This window comes from Mastigoproctus giganteus, chromosome 2 (assembly GCF_048544385.1).
Source record: "Mastigoproctus giganteus isolate SK-2022 chromosome 2, ASM4854438v1, whole genome shotgun sequence".
Taxonomy (NCBI): Eukaryota; Metazoa; Arthropoda; class Arachnida; order Uropygi; family Thelyphonidae; genus Mastigoproctus; species Mastigoproctus giganteus.
The window spans coordinates 238,321,135-238,339,630 of record NC_143576.1 but is presented as its reverse complement, the minus strand read 5'-3'; the positions used below and the strand labels follow the sequence as shown (position 1 = coordinate 238,339,630).

Sequence of the window (18,496 nt, the reverse complement as noted above, 5' to 3'; positions counted from 1 at the left end):
CACGCGGCATTCTCAAGGTGGAATAAATATCACTATATAATTGTTTACATAAGTCACTGGTCATAGTTGCCGATACGCCCAATAAATCCCGAAACAAACAAACAAACATAATTCACTTAGGAAAAGGCCTTTTGCTTCGGGTTCGTTCCATAATGCATGAGGAATATTGCTGCATTCGAAAGGGTAGGTCTAAAATATTTACAAAATACTAAACTATTTACAAATATACAAACTATATTGGGTTCCTTAATCAGCTGACATGATTATTATTATGATATTAGCCATATGGTGCAAGGAAGCCTGAGGCTTTTGCTGCACCAGCCAAAAAAAAATTTGAGAGAGAGAGAAAAGGAAATCACCAAGAAAGAGAAGAATGGTGATATACAGCTTGGGACCATGGGTGTGCCAAACCAGATGTGACCCCCTGATTACAATGGAACATCAAATATTGCTGGGGGCGTGGTCACGTATCAAACAGTGAAGCATGTACATGAGGTTGGTGACGTTATGGAGGCAGTCGTCTTTCAATGGAAGACAACAATATAATTATTTACCTGCGTATTTGTAGTGACGTAATTGCTCGCCCTCTTCTCCCATTGGCTTGAATAAATATCACTAGGAGGAAAACCTTTTTAATGTATAGAGAGAGAATTGCTGAATTTCTGTTGGCTTGATTTTAATAGAATTTTGGATGGCTTGACAAATCTTTCTAAAAGGCCCAGATATTAAAATTTCATGAAAATCCACCGACTGCGATTTCAGTTATTATATGCGACCGGATGGACGGGCAGACGGACAAATAAATAAAAATTATTGGGATTTCTGTTGGTCCGATTTTAATGAATAAAATTGGGATAGCTCTGCAAATCCCAATGATTAAATCTAATGTACCAAGTTATAAACAGCCTCTGTTTAAATATTAAATAAATAAATAAATAAACTTTGTTTATACACCAGGACGAGCACACTGTCAGAGGAGTTCACAAGAAACAGCACCGTATTTAGCAGTCATGGGCTTGAACCCTTGGTCACTCAAGGCACGTGTACGTATGCATCCTCGCGACTGACCACTCGGCTATGGCAGCTTTTAACTTTCTTAAGAGATATAAATCTAAACGTTCCCACAAGAGTCACTCGTAATCCAACTTCTTTCAGAATCACGTTCAGAACTATGGAAGATGTTTGTTTGTTTGTTATTAGGAGCATTAGCAACTAAGGCCATATTGCTCCGGGGATATGCGGTGGTCATTCCCTGACCTTTCCGCATCCTCCGTATTTGGTGGTACTATGGAAGAACCAACCCCCTGGAGTGGTGAGCGAAGGGTGCAGTGCAGTGTACTGGCTCAACGGAAGATCACTGTATGATAGTTTACATCGCAATACAATATGGGGAATGCAAGAACAATATCTCAAATGAAAATGCGCCGCACACTCAGACGTATAGAATTCCACAGCAGACGACCAAAGACGTCAACGATGAATGCTGTGGTGTCAACAACATGCTGGTTGGACACTGGAGGACTGTAAACAAGTGTTGGTCGGATGAATCCAAATATTCGGTGTAACACGCCAACGTACGCCAGCGTGTCGCGCAAGCAACAGGAGTCTATAGATCCATCATGCATGAAGGCCACTTCCAGGCAGATGTCGGTGGATGCTTAATATGGACCATATTTTGCTGGAAAGAACTAGAACCCTTGGTGCATGTGAATCAACGTTTCACTGGTGAGGTCCTTGTAGCCATATATATCATCAAGTATCTTATGTAGGGCGGCTCCGGATCACTAGCTCAACTGCGCCGAAATACTATTAAATTCTTGAGAATGTATCACATTTTCATAATACGGCCTATTGGCTTATGTTTAGGTCCTAAAGGTCACTGACATCTACCTTTAGGGGTTATAGGCCAATTTCCTCATTGTCTAATATAGCAAAAATTTATGAAAGATTATTATTACGCAGGTTGACTGATTGGTTATTTCAAAAAGGAGTTCAGCTACAATTTCAGTATAGTTTAAAAAATGTTCAGCTGAGGATGCTATAAAGGATTTAACAGATTATGTTAATCAGTCATCTAGCAAGTATGTTCTCATGCTATACATCGATTTCTAGGGCGCCTTCGATAGTGTGTTGCATGAGAGCATACTTTGTTCCTTAAGACAAGTAGAATGTCCAGATCTATTGTATAGAGCCATGGCCAGTTATCTCACTGGTAGAAAAATAGTAATCAGGTCTCAGTATATGGTTTTTTTCTAAACTTGTTAGTCGTGGGTGTCCCCAGGGCTCTGTCTTTGGTCCCATGTTCTGGAACCTTGTGCTGAATTTATGGTTGCAGAAGACAGGTATTAATTGTCATAGAATTGCATATGCCGATGATCTGGTAGTCTGTGTTCCTGGTAAGACCAGGCGAGAATTAGAAGAGACTGCATCGCAGGTAATGAATAGTTTATTTGGGTGGTCTGAAGAACATAAACTTAAAGTTTCAAATACGAAAACAGCCATGATGTTGGTTAAAGGCAAACTAGATATTGAAAGACCTCCTCTAGTAAAATTGGATGGTAAACATATCCCTATAGTTCCTTATCCTAAACATTTGGGCATAGTTATTGACTTTTATGTCTCATTTACAATATTTAAGCGAAAATATTAAAAAAATTTTCCTCTGCCATTGTTTGCATTCCAAGAACTGATTGGGGTTTAAGAAAGAGGGCTTTGGTATTTTATTTTATTACAAGGTTGTCTTTCTACTCATAGTGGTATATGGTGCTAATGTTTGGAACACAAAAATTTTGAATGTAAAATTCAAACAGAAACGTTTGTCTATACAGAGACAAATGATACTTTCATTATTTAAGTTTTGTAGAACAGTGTCCACTAATGCGATCCAAGTTCTGTCGGGCTTCCAGCCTCTTGATTTGTATGTGGCTTATAGAGCCTTTTGTTATTATTTAAGAAAGGGTATTTCTTTAGATTAAAAAGTGATGTTACAATTGAACGTGGTAAGACTAAAAAGAAACATGAATCAGTTGATGGAAATCTGGCAGAGAAGATGAAGTAAGTGATACAGCAGTGGTTACCAGACTCTTCATACCAAGGGTATCGTTTGCCTTGGATAAAAATATTAATATATAGTTTTATCCAGAGATGAAAACTTCTTATTTTTTAACTGGTCATGGTTCCTTTAATTTAAATTTAAAATTGTTATTTTGGGTTAGCGGCAGATCCAAACTGCCTCTATTCGTGTGAAGAGTCTTGGTCTCATGTACTATACGACTGTTTAATTTATGAACAATATAGGTTGCAACTAAAACAGGTAATTCGTGAATTGGATTTTGGCAATGAGCACCTCTGCCTTCAAAGCAGAGAAAAATTTAATGCCTTGCAGGAATTTGCACAGCCTGTCTTTACAAAGCGTAGACAAGTGTTTATGCTGGTCATGTCTGCTTAGTAAGTCTTACTATGTTTTTTTTTTTTATTATACCTCTTTCCTGAGTTGTAGTATGATTATTTTTTTTTCTTTTATTATTTATTAACTTAACTATTTTATTTTATTATTATTTTTATTTTATTTTTGTTTCTCACCTGAGTGCGGGATTAAATTATTATTTTATTTATTTATTTTTTTGCTAGCTTCCACGTTGGGCCACCTGGGAGCAGGAAGGCTGGCACCCACCAGCTTGCACTTCTTCTGGCGGGTGCGGTATAGTGTTGCTAGTCACACAGACAGAACAGTAGATTCAGGCTCGGCTCCTCGTGACAGGTTTGGGCACCAGGGAGCATTTGTCCATATGGTGACTGCTCCTCTGGTGGCGAAGAGGCCTGACTTACAAGTACAACATATTACGCTTTACTAACATTCTTGCATTTCACACTTTTCCGGCCCTTTGTAGAAGTTTTACATCAATTACGGAGTACACAGGTGGAGATGGGCCGAAGTCTAGGAGCCACCATCGATATGAATATACATATCTTTAGGTCCTGCGTATACTGGCAGATAGCGATCAGAAACGATAGCTAATTATTATTGGGATGTGTTGAATGGTGCTACCCCTTGATAACTTGCCATTCAGCGTATCTTTATACTAGTAACTGGCAATAATTATACTAATTTTTCCCCAAAGCTTTCTCTTCGGTTTTAGCTTAGCGGCTCCCCTAACATTTCTCCACTGTAACCAGCCCATTTCTTTTGCTCCCTTTAGAGCTTTACTAGGCTCAAGCATGTACAACACACCTTATATAACCATAAAATATAATTCTATATATTATTATATCACAGCCTGATGTAATATTTAATCGTCAATGGAATTAATCAGTTCTATTAAATCTACTTTACATAATTTTCATTATAATTTAGATATCTTAACTTGCCTTTACTTTGTCTTGAACTAGTTGCGTTCTTTTTTGTTTTTATTAAATATATAATAAATATTGATGTTGGTTGTTTTTAAGAATTTTCAGTTTCGGAGATAAACCTTGGATAGGCATATTGCTCTGTGTATATTGTCTGTAAATTGCATGTATTCTGAGATCGATTTTCTGCTTGCTGGATGAAAAATCGGTGTTTCTGGGAGAAAAAACCATGCTACTCTCGCCTAAGACCGACTAACTCAGCCATGTTATTAAAAAGGACCATAAAAATTCTTCACATCATCGACGGGACTCTAACTCGAGTCTTTTCCAACCGGTGTGGTGAGGAGAGCGATTCTACCAACCGTGCTACCCACGAGGGCTAAGCGAAGGATGAAACAATTTCCTGAGAATGCTAGGAATAAACAGTTACATTCTGGGTCATAAAAACATGTCTGTGATAAAAATTTAATTGTTAAAAGATCATAATCATTCATTTCAATTGAAAAATTAAATAAAAAATGTTTTTTTTTTTTTTTTTTGTTTTTTTTTTTTTGGTAGCTATGTTTGCTTTAAATTTCATTTTTGCTTTCTCTATATGATTACAGAGAGAAAAGTGCAAAGTGGATGTTTTCTGAAAATTTTTTTCTGAAAAATTTTATAATTAAAATGCGTACTTCACCTGCTGCTTTATTTTTAATCTTATAATACATCCTAGAAAGAAAGAAAAAAAAAAAGTAATTGAATCTAAAATATAGGAGAGATTAAATATTAATTATAGCTTTCAACACAGCTTCTACCAGACTCGTCCTGGATTACCGCGTCTAGATATAATCTGGCTGGGATAATTAGTTCGCGAGGGTAGCATCCATCCACAGTAAGCCATTAATTATATTTCTAGTTTGTGTGCTAAACAATTTATTCGCAAAGGTGTAATTTCCAGTGACTTATTACAGTACGACAGGCTACTGAAGATGCGCACGAGAACCACCTTAAATTTTCCACTACTGCAATCGAATGTTCGGGCCTAAGAACGAAGTCCGTGTCCAATAAGGGGAATTTGACAGTGAGAAATGCATACGATGGCTCTCAGCGCATTTTCGGTAGTGGGATCTTTCGTAATTCAGTGTTTGATAGATGCTGTATGCCGTTATTTACAATTGTAGGTTTACTTTGTTAAAGCCTGTTATTTGCTTTTCATTCCAGCAATACAGATAATAAACTCGTTCAGAATGGATGCTGTCAAAAGATGTTATTGATAAACTTGGTTATGTGATGAAATTGGTAATTAAAATATAATTAAATTACCATGTAAATGAATGCATCTACTAAAATATTAGAGAAATTGTATTCGTGGGATGAAAGTGCCGGTGAAAATTCTATGAAAAATCAACCTCAAGAATTGGACGCACTTTCCTGGTGACAGCACCCTCCAAATAACGAGAGAACGCATGTCGTACCACGAGAACATTCATGTGGGAACTGTTTTTCGTGAATCTGATCATCCAACACTGACAGATAGCATCATAGGACTTATCCATAGTAGGAAATGATCACTCAGTGCTAAGTTGGACGATGAAGAAAGTGATCGGTAAAGGTAAGGGCCGGATTTTAATTTGAAAAGCTGACTGATAAAAGGTATGTGTTAAGAGCGTGCAGCATGACACTTCCATTCAGACTGGAAGAGCGTATAGCTTGTCTAGACACTCTTCAGGGCTGATTTTCAGTGATTCATAATCAATGTTTGGTGTCTTGCACCAATACCAATTGACTCCGTGCACTTGTTTTTGTTATCAAAGAGCTGCATGTCTTCCTTAAATTCATGGCAGCCCTCTACGCGTCATAGAAACACAGATTTAACTGTGGCCGTTCGCATCTCCAAACTCAGATTATTTAGCGTCTGATAGATGTTGTTGTTGTGGGCTTTTAGGCACATCAGCAACTTTAGGCCATATTGCGCCTTATATAATGTCTATAAATTGCGTGTATTGTGTGGTCTGTTTGCTGGACGAAAACCAAGTTTTTGGAGGAAAAACCCATGCTACCCTCTCCTGAGATCTACTAACTCAGCTATGTTGTAAAAAATACCCATAAAAATTCCTCTCAGCATTGTCAGGATTCAAACTCGGATTCGAATCCCGTCAATGACACGATCTTTTTCACTTTCACCTGGTGTGTGGAGAACGGTGATTATCGTTTGATGGAATAAACCAGATCAGTAATTATAATTTCCTGAAATCAAATGGATGTCCCAGGAGTTTGGTAGGATAGTGTATGGGAAAACCTTTCTGTAAATATAAGGTCAATTTTGTTATTTTAATCTGTCAATACTAATCTCATTAGCTACTGTGTATTATAAACTACAGTTTAAAAATGCACTTCGCATCAAATCAGCAGGTATAATCATAACACTACCTCAGCCAAGCGGTTAGCACAAATAAATGGAGTTGTTCACTCGAATTAATGTTCAAATTCACTTAATACCACAAAATACGGTGTTTTTCTTCTATCTTTTGAACTCCCGATTCTATGTAGCCGTACTGGAATTATTGTAATACATTTAAGTATAGCGCGTGTTAAAACTTCCAGCTCAGTTCTGACCTGTACTAAAAATTCTTATATAATCGCTTTGGTGGAGACTCTTGTTAATTATTTAATTTCTTTTCTTTCCATAAGAAACATCATTAAAGGATATGTCACTTGTCCTTCCGGTAATTATTACACCGTTGGCCATCGGTGATTCGGAAGAGTAGAACAAGAGCGTAATCATCTTAGTATTAACTTTGTTTCACCTTTTGTTTGCAGTTGGCCGCTCGCCCAAGGGTATGTTACTGCATCTGCTGAAAAGTGAACATGACAGCTGACTTGATGAACGCTAGTGGGAGACAACAGTTCCCTCTAGGCTGAGTGATGCCAATTTATATAGTTATAACTTTCCTCACACATGTTTTGTTGGTACTCTTTTTTGGAAGAAACTGCTTCTTGAAGAGAACAGTGTATTGTATTGTCGTCTGCCATCGAAGCCAATCTTTGAAGAGAAAATATTTCGGAAACTCTTTCTAAAGACCTTGTGTATATTCATCGTGACCACTGACAGTTTGACCTCTCTTAAAAAATTGTAGTAGAAAAAAATCTTAGTAGAATGCTCCGTTTTAATTTCGGCACCAGCAGAAGCTGACTGAATTGTTAGGTGGACGTAGTTATTAGGTAGAGTAAAGAATCCAGTGCATCTTTAGCGTGAATTTATGGGAGCCGCCTACGTAGTAGCGATAAATCAGATGAGCGTTTTCATCATGGTTTCGTTGATACAATAAATTGTAACACTTACATAATAGAAAAATTGGATATTGTATGAAAGCCTGTTGATCTAGAAACATCAAGATTAAACAATTTTTCAACTTAAACTAAAGCATCCTGTAATGCGTGTTGACGATAATGCATATCAAAAAGTATTTGGTACATCATAATTGGAAAAGCAGCCTCCACGCAACATTGACATTTAATCGCTGTATACTCTGATTTCTTGTGCATTTTAACCATTTGTCAAAGATGAAGTTAACTTACCAGATAGTGGCAGATTTACTCTACATAAACCAAGATTGCTAATGAGCACATGATATATATGTGGATATTATAAATCTTGTGATTAGCTATTGTTGCAAAAACATCTTGGATAGGGATTTTTTTTTTTTTTAGCATAGCGTGTAGGTTTTTTTTTTTTTTTTTTTTTTCCATATTGGCATGGTCAGACTTTTCGTACAGAACTGATTTCATGAAGGCTTAGAGCATTTATCAAAGTAAGCATTTGCCTGGCCCTACACTAATGAGCTATGGAAAGCGGTGGATTATCTTTCTTAGTCTGCCGTCAGCGACGGAGATAAATCACTAGAGTGTCTAGCGATGGGAATCGAGCCTAGGTCTCTTCAAATGGAAAGAAAGCGGAGTAGCCTCTGTATTGTCATGCAAAACACTTGTTAACGGATGAGGCGCCCATGATCGGTTCATCATTTTTTTTTTATCTCTATTTATTCCAGTTTAGAAAAGCCCAAAGGTTCACCTCAAAAAAAGGGGGGGGATTTCCTCTAGAATGCCGCCATATATTTTTAATTAATGCGTGCACGTCTTATAAACGCGTTAATCACCTGTATAGCTTGCATTAGTCTATACGGTATATTGGTAACCTCCTCATCTTTTCGTTAGCAGAACTTCACCAAAAAGGTTGACTTGCCAGTTGCTTTAATCAGAAACAAAAGAGTGTGTGTGTTGACAACTGCGATATGTGTGACCACTCCTAGCTCAGTGACTCCAGATTGGCTTGTGGCGCCTACAAGTTTTCAAGGTGTCCGTATGACTGGCTATTGTAACAGATTTGCCATTGAAATGTAACCAATTGTAAGCAATTTGCCCACATCCAACATTTGCTGTAATTTTCCGTAAATCATTTATTTGTTCTTGATAGGTCGCGACCACATTTTCCAGGCAAGACACCATCTCTTTTAAATCTTCATTCTGAACTCCCAGCTCTAGATAAAATTTTGCCAATCAAAATTTTGCTTATTTTAATTTTCTTACGGAAGAGAAGCTTCTGTATACTGGTTCGGAGCATTCCTGTTAACTCAGCGACCGAGCACAGAAAAATACATGACCCTGATTTTTAGATGGGCACTTCTTCAGAATCTGATTTTTGGATTACTTCATCCGGCTCAAAATATTGATTAAATGCAACAGTCTCATCTTCAACCTGATGAAGGCCTGACCTTCCAACAGCACTTCTCCAACACTAAAGCAAAAACTCTGTCAGCAATGTGGGCGATAAGACAGGAACTTACTGGAGTAAACAACCAAAATTTTGCCACTCACTACATACAAACATGCCTTGTTTCCCATGTATGCCTCGACGATCTGGTCCTCTGCTTCCCTCACTAACATCAAAAAATTCATGGGTATCGAGTACTGGATTTTAAGTTGGTTGAACCGTGTTAATGGCTACCCTTTCACCATCTCGAGATCAATCATGTATGCTAACCTTTGTTGCACTTATTGGAATCAGTTGCTCATTACACGAAATTTGCGCAATCTCTGTCAACTCCTCACCGATCGCTTTGACGCTCCAAATGTCCATAATCTTGTTGTAGGCCCTAAGCTTTCCCGCGCCCTTTGCAATAGTGCATGGATTCCCTTAAGAAGCTTATTACAGAATTTAACTATACTTAGAAGATGTTTTCCGTCTAACATCCTCCAAACGTACAACACCTCATCACAAGTTCTGTGATGAGAAAGCATACAGATCTGAGAAGATACAGGACATGTACCACCACATACAACTGTAGAAGTTTCCTGATTATCTCCTTCAGGATGGAATCTTCCATCAACTCTACTTTGCTGAAGAATTAATTTGTTTTAAATCATTATATGTTTTGTATGTATATATATATATTAGCTGTATATGCATATATTAGGATGCGTATGTGTTTATATGTCTCTACCTTTTGCTTGTGTCACTGTATATATTTGTATCTGCTTTATTTGCTCACTTTAGATGTTATTAGTTGGAATATAGAAACTGTTTCTATAAAATAGAAATAATAATGATATGCGTAATTTATGTACGATTTATATGTTTGCTCTCTAAGTTATAATGTACAAATGTATATAGGCACCCTCCTAACTGAAGGCTGTTCAGGGGTGAAGCATATGTAATAAATGGAATAATAAATAAATAAATAAATAAATAAATAATAAACCGCAAGCTCCACATTAGACAAAGGGGAACTTATTCTCTCAATCCAGTCTCCCTCCAGAACACCATTAGTTATCGAGCTGTGCTCACTGCCCGTTAAAGCTAGATCTAAATCCGCATTCTTGTATACCTTATCAAGAGTTCTCTCCTCTTCCAATTGAATGAAACAGTCTTCTCCTGGTATATATATCTGAGAGTAGTGAAATACCAGGGTAACTCGTTGTGAAGGCAAAGTTTATTCTGCTTTCAGCGTTATGGCCATTAACTATGCATTTTAAATCCACCTGTCCGCAAGAAAATGTATGAGAGGATGGGATAGTCCTAACTTCCTATAATTTAAAAAAAAGTCAGATAGCATTAGCTATTTTATTTTGTAATCTACAGAAATATCGAAATTGCAATTATTAATTTTAATTTTTATAATTAAAAAGTAAGACATTAAAGCTAAAAGACTGGTGTGAATCAATAAATGTACTGAGCATTTGATCATTTCATAACCGAATTTCGCCGATGGATATATTCCGAATGTTTTGATGTGTTTTATATGGCCACGAAGTCATCGTGACGGCAGTCTGGACCTAAGCTGAAACACACTATAGAAGGGATTATGCTTATTTTGTGTTTATCGATGATTACACCATTTCTGTGAGATGCTAATTGATATACAATATTCTTGTGAATTATATATACATAAGTTACATTTCATGCTCTTTCTTTATGCAGTGACATGTCATAATACTTACTATAGTTTAAATAATTGAATACACAAAGTCACTCGTTAAATTTTTCAGGTCTCGCTTCCATGACTGTTCCTATGTATATAGGAGAAATATCGCCGTCCGAAATTAGAGGAATGCTGGTCACCATTAACAACCTGTGCATCACTGGAGGCCAATTTATTGCTAGTGTTGTGGATGGAGTTTTTAGCAAGGATAAAGAAAATGGCTGGAGGTAGGAGAAATATATATTTATTTTAACCTGGAAATATTTTTTGTAATATAGTGATAACTTTAGGAGAATGCATGTTCTTCTTTATCCCTTTGTCACTTAATAATGCCTCATCGAATATAATCTCTTTACTTATGTCATTTTATTTTTACTAGGTGCATTGCACATTTATGAAGTTCAGAAGATAATTAAAAAAATAATTAAGGAAAACCTCCGTGATCTTAAGTTTTTAAAAGTTTTTTGTATATTTGGGATGGGGAGAGCTTCTTATTTCTTCGGAGATATCTTTTCTGTCTCTGCCGAAAGTGGTCAGAAACAATCAACACCAGTATAACCAACACAAATGCTTACAAACTCCTAGTCTTAACAGTGTTCTGTTGGTAAAGTGAAGTGGCATGTTGTAGTTCAAACTGCCTCCAGCAGATTGTGGTGTAGATTGATTGTCAGCAGGCTGACAGGTTGCAAGTAACAACTAGTTTCATTAGTAGCGTTAACTTTCCTTGTCACGATTTTGCAATGGAGCAACGAACGAATATCAAATTTTGCATTAAACTGAGAAAATGGGCAACAGAAACGTATGAAACGTTAAGTCGTACCAGTGTGTTTGAATGGTATAAATGGTTTAAAGGCGGACTTGATGATGTTCCAAGAAGCGGGTGTTCGTCAACCTCTCGGACAGAGTAGCAAAAGTTCGGGAAATTGTGGAAAGAGATCGTCGTTTGACCCTTAGAATGATGGCTGATGAGTTGGATATGAGTAAGGAGACGAATCGTCTCCTTACTCATGTCGTCACAGATGAGCAGAAGTAATGAAGACGTTATTCAGACTTGTCAAGACAATCCTGATTTCCTCGACTGTATTGTCATTGGAGATGAGTGTTAGTGTATCAGTGCGACCCAGAGACGAAGCATCAGAGCATGCAGTGGACTTCGAAATCATCACCAAGGCCCAAAACGTTTCGTTTGCAGAAGTCCAGGATCATGACGATGCTGATCATGGTTTTCCAAAAATATGGTGCGATTCATAAGGAATTTGTACCTGAAAGGGGGAGAATTGCACGCTGCATTCTGCGTGCAGGTGCTATTGAAGCGCATTTCCCGAGTGAGGCCGCAATTTTGAGAGAAAGGCAACTGGTTCTTGTTGCAAGAAGATGCCCGCCCATTCCGCACTTTTCGTGAAGATATTTATGACGAAACATGGCATTATACAGATCAACTTTCCACCCTCTTTTGATCTAGCACAAGCGCACTTCTTCCTCTTTCCCAAGCTGAAAACTGCCCTCAAAGGAAAGATTTCAGGAGGTTGAAGACATAAATAAAAACTTAACCGCCAAACTGATCATCTCTTTGGTTGCCTTCAGTAACTCTTTTCATAAACTTTTAGAATGATGTAGTTATACAGTTGAATAAACGGTGTAATAAAGTGCATTCAGTCAGGTGGTAATTACTTTAGTAAAACTATTTTTGATCTCTTTCACTTTGTGTTCTTTCTATGGCCTCGGTCCGGCAACTTTATTTCCACGCCTCGTAAGGCCAGACCGTAAGAAAATTTCATGTGAAGAAGAAGAACCTGGTAAAGCGTTTGTAACATTGTATTTGAATAGTTTATTTCTTGATAGTGTTCTGTTAACTTCAGAAAAGAATACGCTGGACGACTCCTACTTATTTGTGTAGGAGTCGTCCTACATAAAATACTTCATACGTCTCTAACGTTTATCAGCATATATTTTCAAATAACTTTCAACATATCATAATCAAAATATTTTATTGTAAAATAAATGGTGTAATTACTGCTAATCAATAAAAGAAAGCAATTAAATACACAAGCAGATTTAATTTCTGCGTTAAATATTCTACGCAATCTTATCTATAATAAGAAAGCAAACAGTTCTTTAAAATAAGAATTAGTAATGCCTTTATTATACTTGAATTTTAATTTAGTTTGGATATTAGCAACATATTTCACTAGAATACATTTGTCTGTCAAGAAGTTTTATAAACTAATGTATTCGGTGTAGTCTCTCCTTGATGGAGATCCGAGTCTGTCTTGGAATTTAATTTGGTAATAAATGTTTTTGAAGAGATGTGATAAATGTTTGGTAATAAATGTCTTTGAAGAGTGTATCGAAAGGTATTTGAGAAACCGTATTATAAATGCTGAGTTAGTACTATGATTACCCGTTTCGTATTCTTCTGAAACACGTTTGAAAAGTAGTCATTTTGTTTTACCTGTAGGGTATGCCGGATCTTCTGGCATACCTATATCGGGTATGCCGGATCATTGATCACGTATACCCGATGAAATAAAAACCCATGAAATCTTTATCCATTACACACCGGTTCAGCTGTTTAACATTTTGCATATAACATCCTGATTTACAATGTCACATTTGCACAGGCGCATCATATTTAAAAATTAACTGATTAAATTTTGTACATCAGTAATAACGTCTTGTTAAAATAACGGTTTTAGCGATTTAAGTAAAAGTTGCGAGGTGTGGCGCCCACACCACATGGAGGAGAGTGCTGCCCCTCTATGTTACCAGGCAGTACTAGGTGGTAGGTGACTCTCATCAACCGGTGCAATACCATCACTTTGCTTATTGGAGGCTTGAAGTGGTGGTTGGTTGGTTTTTTTTTTTTTTTTTTCAGGAGCATTAGCAACTAAGGCCATATTGCTCCGGGATATACGGTGGTCATTCCATGACCTTTTCCGCATTCTCCATATTTGGTGGTGACGGGCTTGAACCCCGGTCTAATCAAGAAGCGTGTGCTACGCACTGCTGCTCCTTCCCACCTGGCTACGGAGGCGCCTTTGAAGTGGTGGAACCCATGTTTAGTTTCTAGAGCTAAGTTCCGGTCAACCCTTCCCCATCTCTTCCATCATGCAGTATGATTGATGACTTTTGAGGTTATGATGAACATCGTGGCGAGATCCAGTATTCCTTACATTTCGAGGGTATAGCTCTAAAACGGTGTTCGCAGGCCGGCCGCTAGTTAGTACCCCGGACCGAACCTATGACTTATACATTAGCTGATCCGGAACCTAGGCTTCCGGATCAGCTGGTGTATAATCTTGCTACCTCTACTCTGCTAGATAGTGACTGGAGGGAGTCCGTAGGAAGTCCGCATACACACTACTGTCAGTAGTGTGTATGCGGGGGGGGGACATTGTCGAGGCCACGTTATGTCCAGGATCTGGGTATATTCTTACCATGTGAACGCCATATCCCAAAATTTCATTACTTCATACAGCATGTCCCATCCACTTTTTCTTACTATTGAATACACCATGAATTGGCGCCTCCGTAGCCAGGTGGGCAGAAGCAGCAGTGCGTAGCACACGCTTCTTGATCAGACCGGGGTTCGAGCCCTTGACTACCAAATACGGAGGATGCGGAAAGGTCAGGGAATGACCACCGCATATCCCCGGAGCAATATGACCTTAGTTGCTAATGCTCCTAAAAATCAAATAACAAACAAACAACAACACCATGAATTGTCAAACTAAAAGAGCAAGCTTATCTGCGAAAAGATCTAAACCTCCCAAACACTTCCTAATTCATTTCACAAATTGGTCTCAATTCTAATCTCAACGATGTCCATTTCCACTTGCAGTCTGCCAAACCCCCATGTACTTTTTCTGACAGAATCTCAGTTATTGGTTGATTCAACTACTGCTTATCTCAGATGCCCAAATTATTCACTGTATGATTCCTTTCGCCTCAGGGTGGTACTTGTGCATATGTCCGTTCTCATATTCTCTGTCAGAGACTTGGTAATTTGGAATCTCCTCTCTTCGATTTTCTCTGGCTTAAAATCTCTCTACCTAATTGTGTCAAATTCATCTGTTGTCTCTACCTTTCTCCCAACTCCACTAATCACTTGGAGCTCTTTGACTTCCTCTCTTTGCAACTTGACTTTCTCCAGTCCAACTTTCCTAACAGTGAGGTAATTTTCCTTGGTGATTTTAATGTTCACAACTCCAGCTGGCTTCTGTTTTCTGGTCACACCGACCCAGCTGGTCGAGATGCTGAGGCTTTTTCAATTACTAATGACCTTGCACAGATTGTTCATTTACATACAAGAATACCGGACAATCGTAATCATATAGCCAACACGCTTGATCTTTTTCTTGCAAACAACCTTTCTAAGTACACGGTCGAAGTGAGAGGTCCTTTAGGAACTTCAGATCACAACTTGGTGATTGTCTCTTCTCCAATGGAGCCTTTATCTCACGGCTATTCCCAACCTCGTGTTGTTTGGCATTACAAGAATGCAAAATGGGATAACCTGCGAGATTTCTTTTCTTCTTTTCCTTGGTCGGATTACTCTTTAAAAACTTCTGATGTCAACATTTCCTCAGATCGTTTCAATGAAATTATTCTTGCAGGAATGGAATCCTTTATCCCACACTCCACTTTAAAATCTCGTCCTTTATTTAAACCTTGATTTTCCACCAAATGTGCTAAGGCTGTTCAAGCGAAGAATGTTGCGAATCGTAATTGGCTTATTTCTAATTCTTCAGTTTCATTTTCTGCCTACACCAAAGCTCGCAACAATTGTAAAGCAGTTATTGATCAGTCAAAACTATAGTTTGAACAGGCTAAGAGTAGAAAACTTGCTTCTTGCCCTAATGGTAGCCGAGCATTCTGGTCTCTTGCCAAAGCTATTGGCCGCAACTTTTGCCCATCTCTGCTCCCACCTCTGTCCAAACCTGATGGTTCTGTTGTCACTTCAGCCAAGGATAAAGCTGACCCGCTAGCATCCCATTTTTCTTCCAACTCGTGTATTAATGATCTTGGTAAAACACCTTCCACCATTCCCAACACCCTCCATTCAATGCCTCCTGTGGGGGATGCTTTCCTAAAACGTGAACACTTGGTGTCGGTGTTCTTTGACATGGAGAAAGCGTATGACACAACTTGGAGATTTGGCATTTTAAAAGATCTGCACAGCCTAGGCCTTAGAGGGCATCTCCCCGTGTTTATTCAAAACTTTTTAGCCAATCGATCTTTCCAAGTTCGTGTGGGATCCTCACTCTCTCGCTCCTTTAGCCAAGAGGAGGGAGTACCACAAGGATCAGTATTAAGTGTCACGCTTTTCGCCATCAAAATAAATTCCATCACAGAACAACTTCCTCCAACTGTACACAGTGCCCTCTATGTTGATGACTTTAGCATTTTTTGTCAGTCATGCAACATGAGGGTTATTGAAAGACAACTGCAGAAAGCCATTGACCGCCTCAACTCCTGGGCACTTGCAAATGGCTTCAGGTTCTCGCCGGAGAAGACCGTTTGCGTACATTTTTGTCGTAAGCGTAATCTTCATCCTGAACCTGAATTAATGCTCGGACAAAATGCTATTCCAGTAGCAGCGGACACAAAATTCTTGGGACTCGTATTTGATAAAAAGTTGACCTTTCTGCACCACATCCGTCAACTTCGCACAAAGTGCACACGCGGGCTTAATATTCTCCGCTCGCTCTCCTCTACATCTTGGGGAGCGGACCGATGCACGCTTCTTCGGCTTTACCGTGCACTTGTGCGATCCAAACTTGATTATGGGTCCCAGGTATATTCTTCAGCCAGAGACAGTGCCCTTCGATGGCTGGATCCTGTCCATCACCAGGCTCTTCGCATCGCTACTGGAGCATATAGAACATCTCCTGTCCAGAGTTTATACGTCGAAGCAAACGAACCACCGTTATCGCTTCGACGTAAGCAGTTGTGTCTAAACTACGCTTTTAAACTGAAATCCCTGCCAGACCATCCTACGTGGCTATCCGTTTTTGAGCCACGATGGGAAAATTTGTACAATACCCGTAAGACTGCTAATCGTCCTTTTGGTATTCGTCTCCAAGAGCTACTCATAGAACTTGATATCAAGGTAGACAACGTTGCCCAAACACCGAAGCAACCCCTTCCACCCTGGCATGCTCGTATTCCAATATGTGACTTGTCCCTTAAAAATTGGGGAAAGTCGGACACTCCATCATCGGTCTACCTGCAGCTTTATTCAGCACACCGAGCTGAATATTCTGACTTCGCGCCAGTTTACACAGACGGTTCGAAGTCAGAATCATATGTGAGATCTGCTGCTGTCTTTAGGGACACCACTACATCGGAGCAGATTCCCTCTGAATGCAGTATATTTACTGCAGAGCTGCACGCTATTGAGTTAGCTTTGGATCACATCAGTAAATGCCAAAACCAACGGTTCATTTTATATTCTGATTCTCTTAGTGTGTTACAGGCTTTAATAACCGTGAGATTTAATTCTCATCCAGTTCTGTCTAGCATTCAGCAGAAGATTCACTTCCTCCGTGAACGTGAATATGATATCCGCTTTTGCTGGATTCCTAGCCACATTGGGATTAAGGGAAATGATTTGGCTGATACCGCAGCCAAATCAGCAATTCCCAGAAATAATCGCTGCCTGTCAGTCCCCTATACAGACTACAGGCAAAGAATACTCGAGAAAATACACTCCCAATGGCAGGACTCGTGGAATAGACAGACTGGAAATAAACTATATCGTATAAAGCCTGTAATTGAACCGTGGCAGTCTAGTCTGCGCAGGAATCGTAAGGAGGAAGTTGTTCTTGCCCGGACCCGCATAGGACACAGTCATTTAACTCATTCATTTTTGCTGAGGGCTGATGACCCTCCTATGTGTGAGTCTTGTGGCACAGTTTTATCAATTAGACACATTTTAATCGAATGTCCAGTTTTTAGCAGTATCCGTCTTACCGCTTTTAATGATCTGACTGAGCCATATACACTCAGTCAGATTTTATCCCACAATGACAATGTGTCTGCTATTTTTAGATTTTTAAAGTCAATAAATATTTTTACTCGTTTATAAAATTTACATTTTCTTATACTTCTTGACATAGTGACCTAACCAATTAGGTCACTGAAAGTTTAAATTATTTTATAAATGACATGGTCTTGGCGCATTATAGCCTTAGTAGCTAATGCGCCAATAAAACCAAAACAAACCAAACCAAACCAAGCCTCCTGTGGTCTTTCGTCAAAAGGATGTCGGAAGGATTTTGACGAATCTTGATGCTAAGAAAGCTCCAGATCCCGATGGTATTTCTCCACTTGTTCTCAAAACCTGTGCTCCTGAACTTACCCCTATTCTTTGCCACCTTTTTTCACTTTCTTATTCCAAAGGTGTTTTTCCATCTGCTTGGAAATTTGCTCATATCCAGCCCGTTCCTAAAAAGGGTGACAAATCCCTCCCATCCAATTATCGTCCCATTGCAATTACTTCTACTCTTTCTAAAGTAATGGAGAAATCAATTAACCGCCAACTCTTAAACTACCTATAAACCTTCCGTCTGATCAACGATCGCCAGTATGGATTCCGTCAGTTTCGATCCACTGATGATATTCTGGCTCACGTTACCCATTTATGGACTAATTTAATGGAAAGGTTTGGTGAAACACAAGTA

The 18,496-nt window shown here is 38.7% G+C and overlaps 1 protein-coding gene across 1 annotated transcript in view; it reads left to right on the top strand.

The window, feature by feature from the left end:
- LOC150090283 (proton myo-inositol cotransporter-like) overlaps positions 1–18,496 on the top strand; it is a 416,481-nt gene that overhangs the window by 296,322 nt on the left and 101,663 nt on the right. Inside the window, exon 2 of the mRNA XM_090390243.1 lies at positions 10,879–11,038. Within this exon, the coding sequence (XP_090246369.1) occupies positions 10,879–11,038 (160 nt within the window). The remainder of the gene's footprint in view (positions 1–10,878; positions 11,039–18,496) is intronic.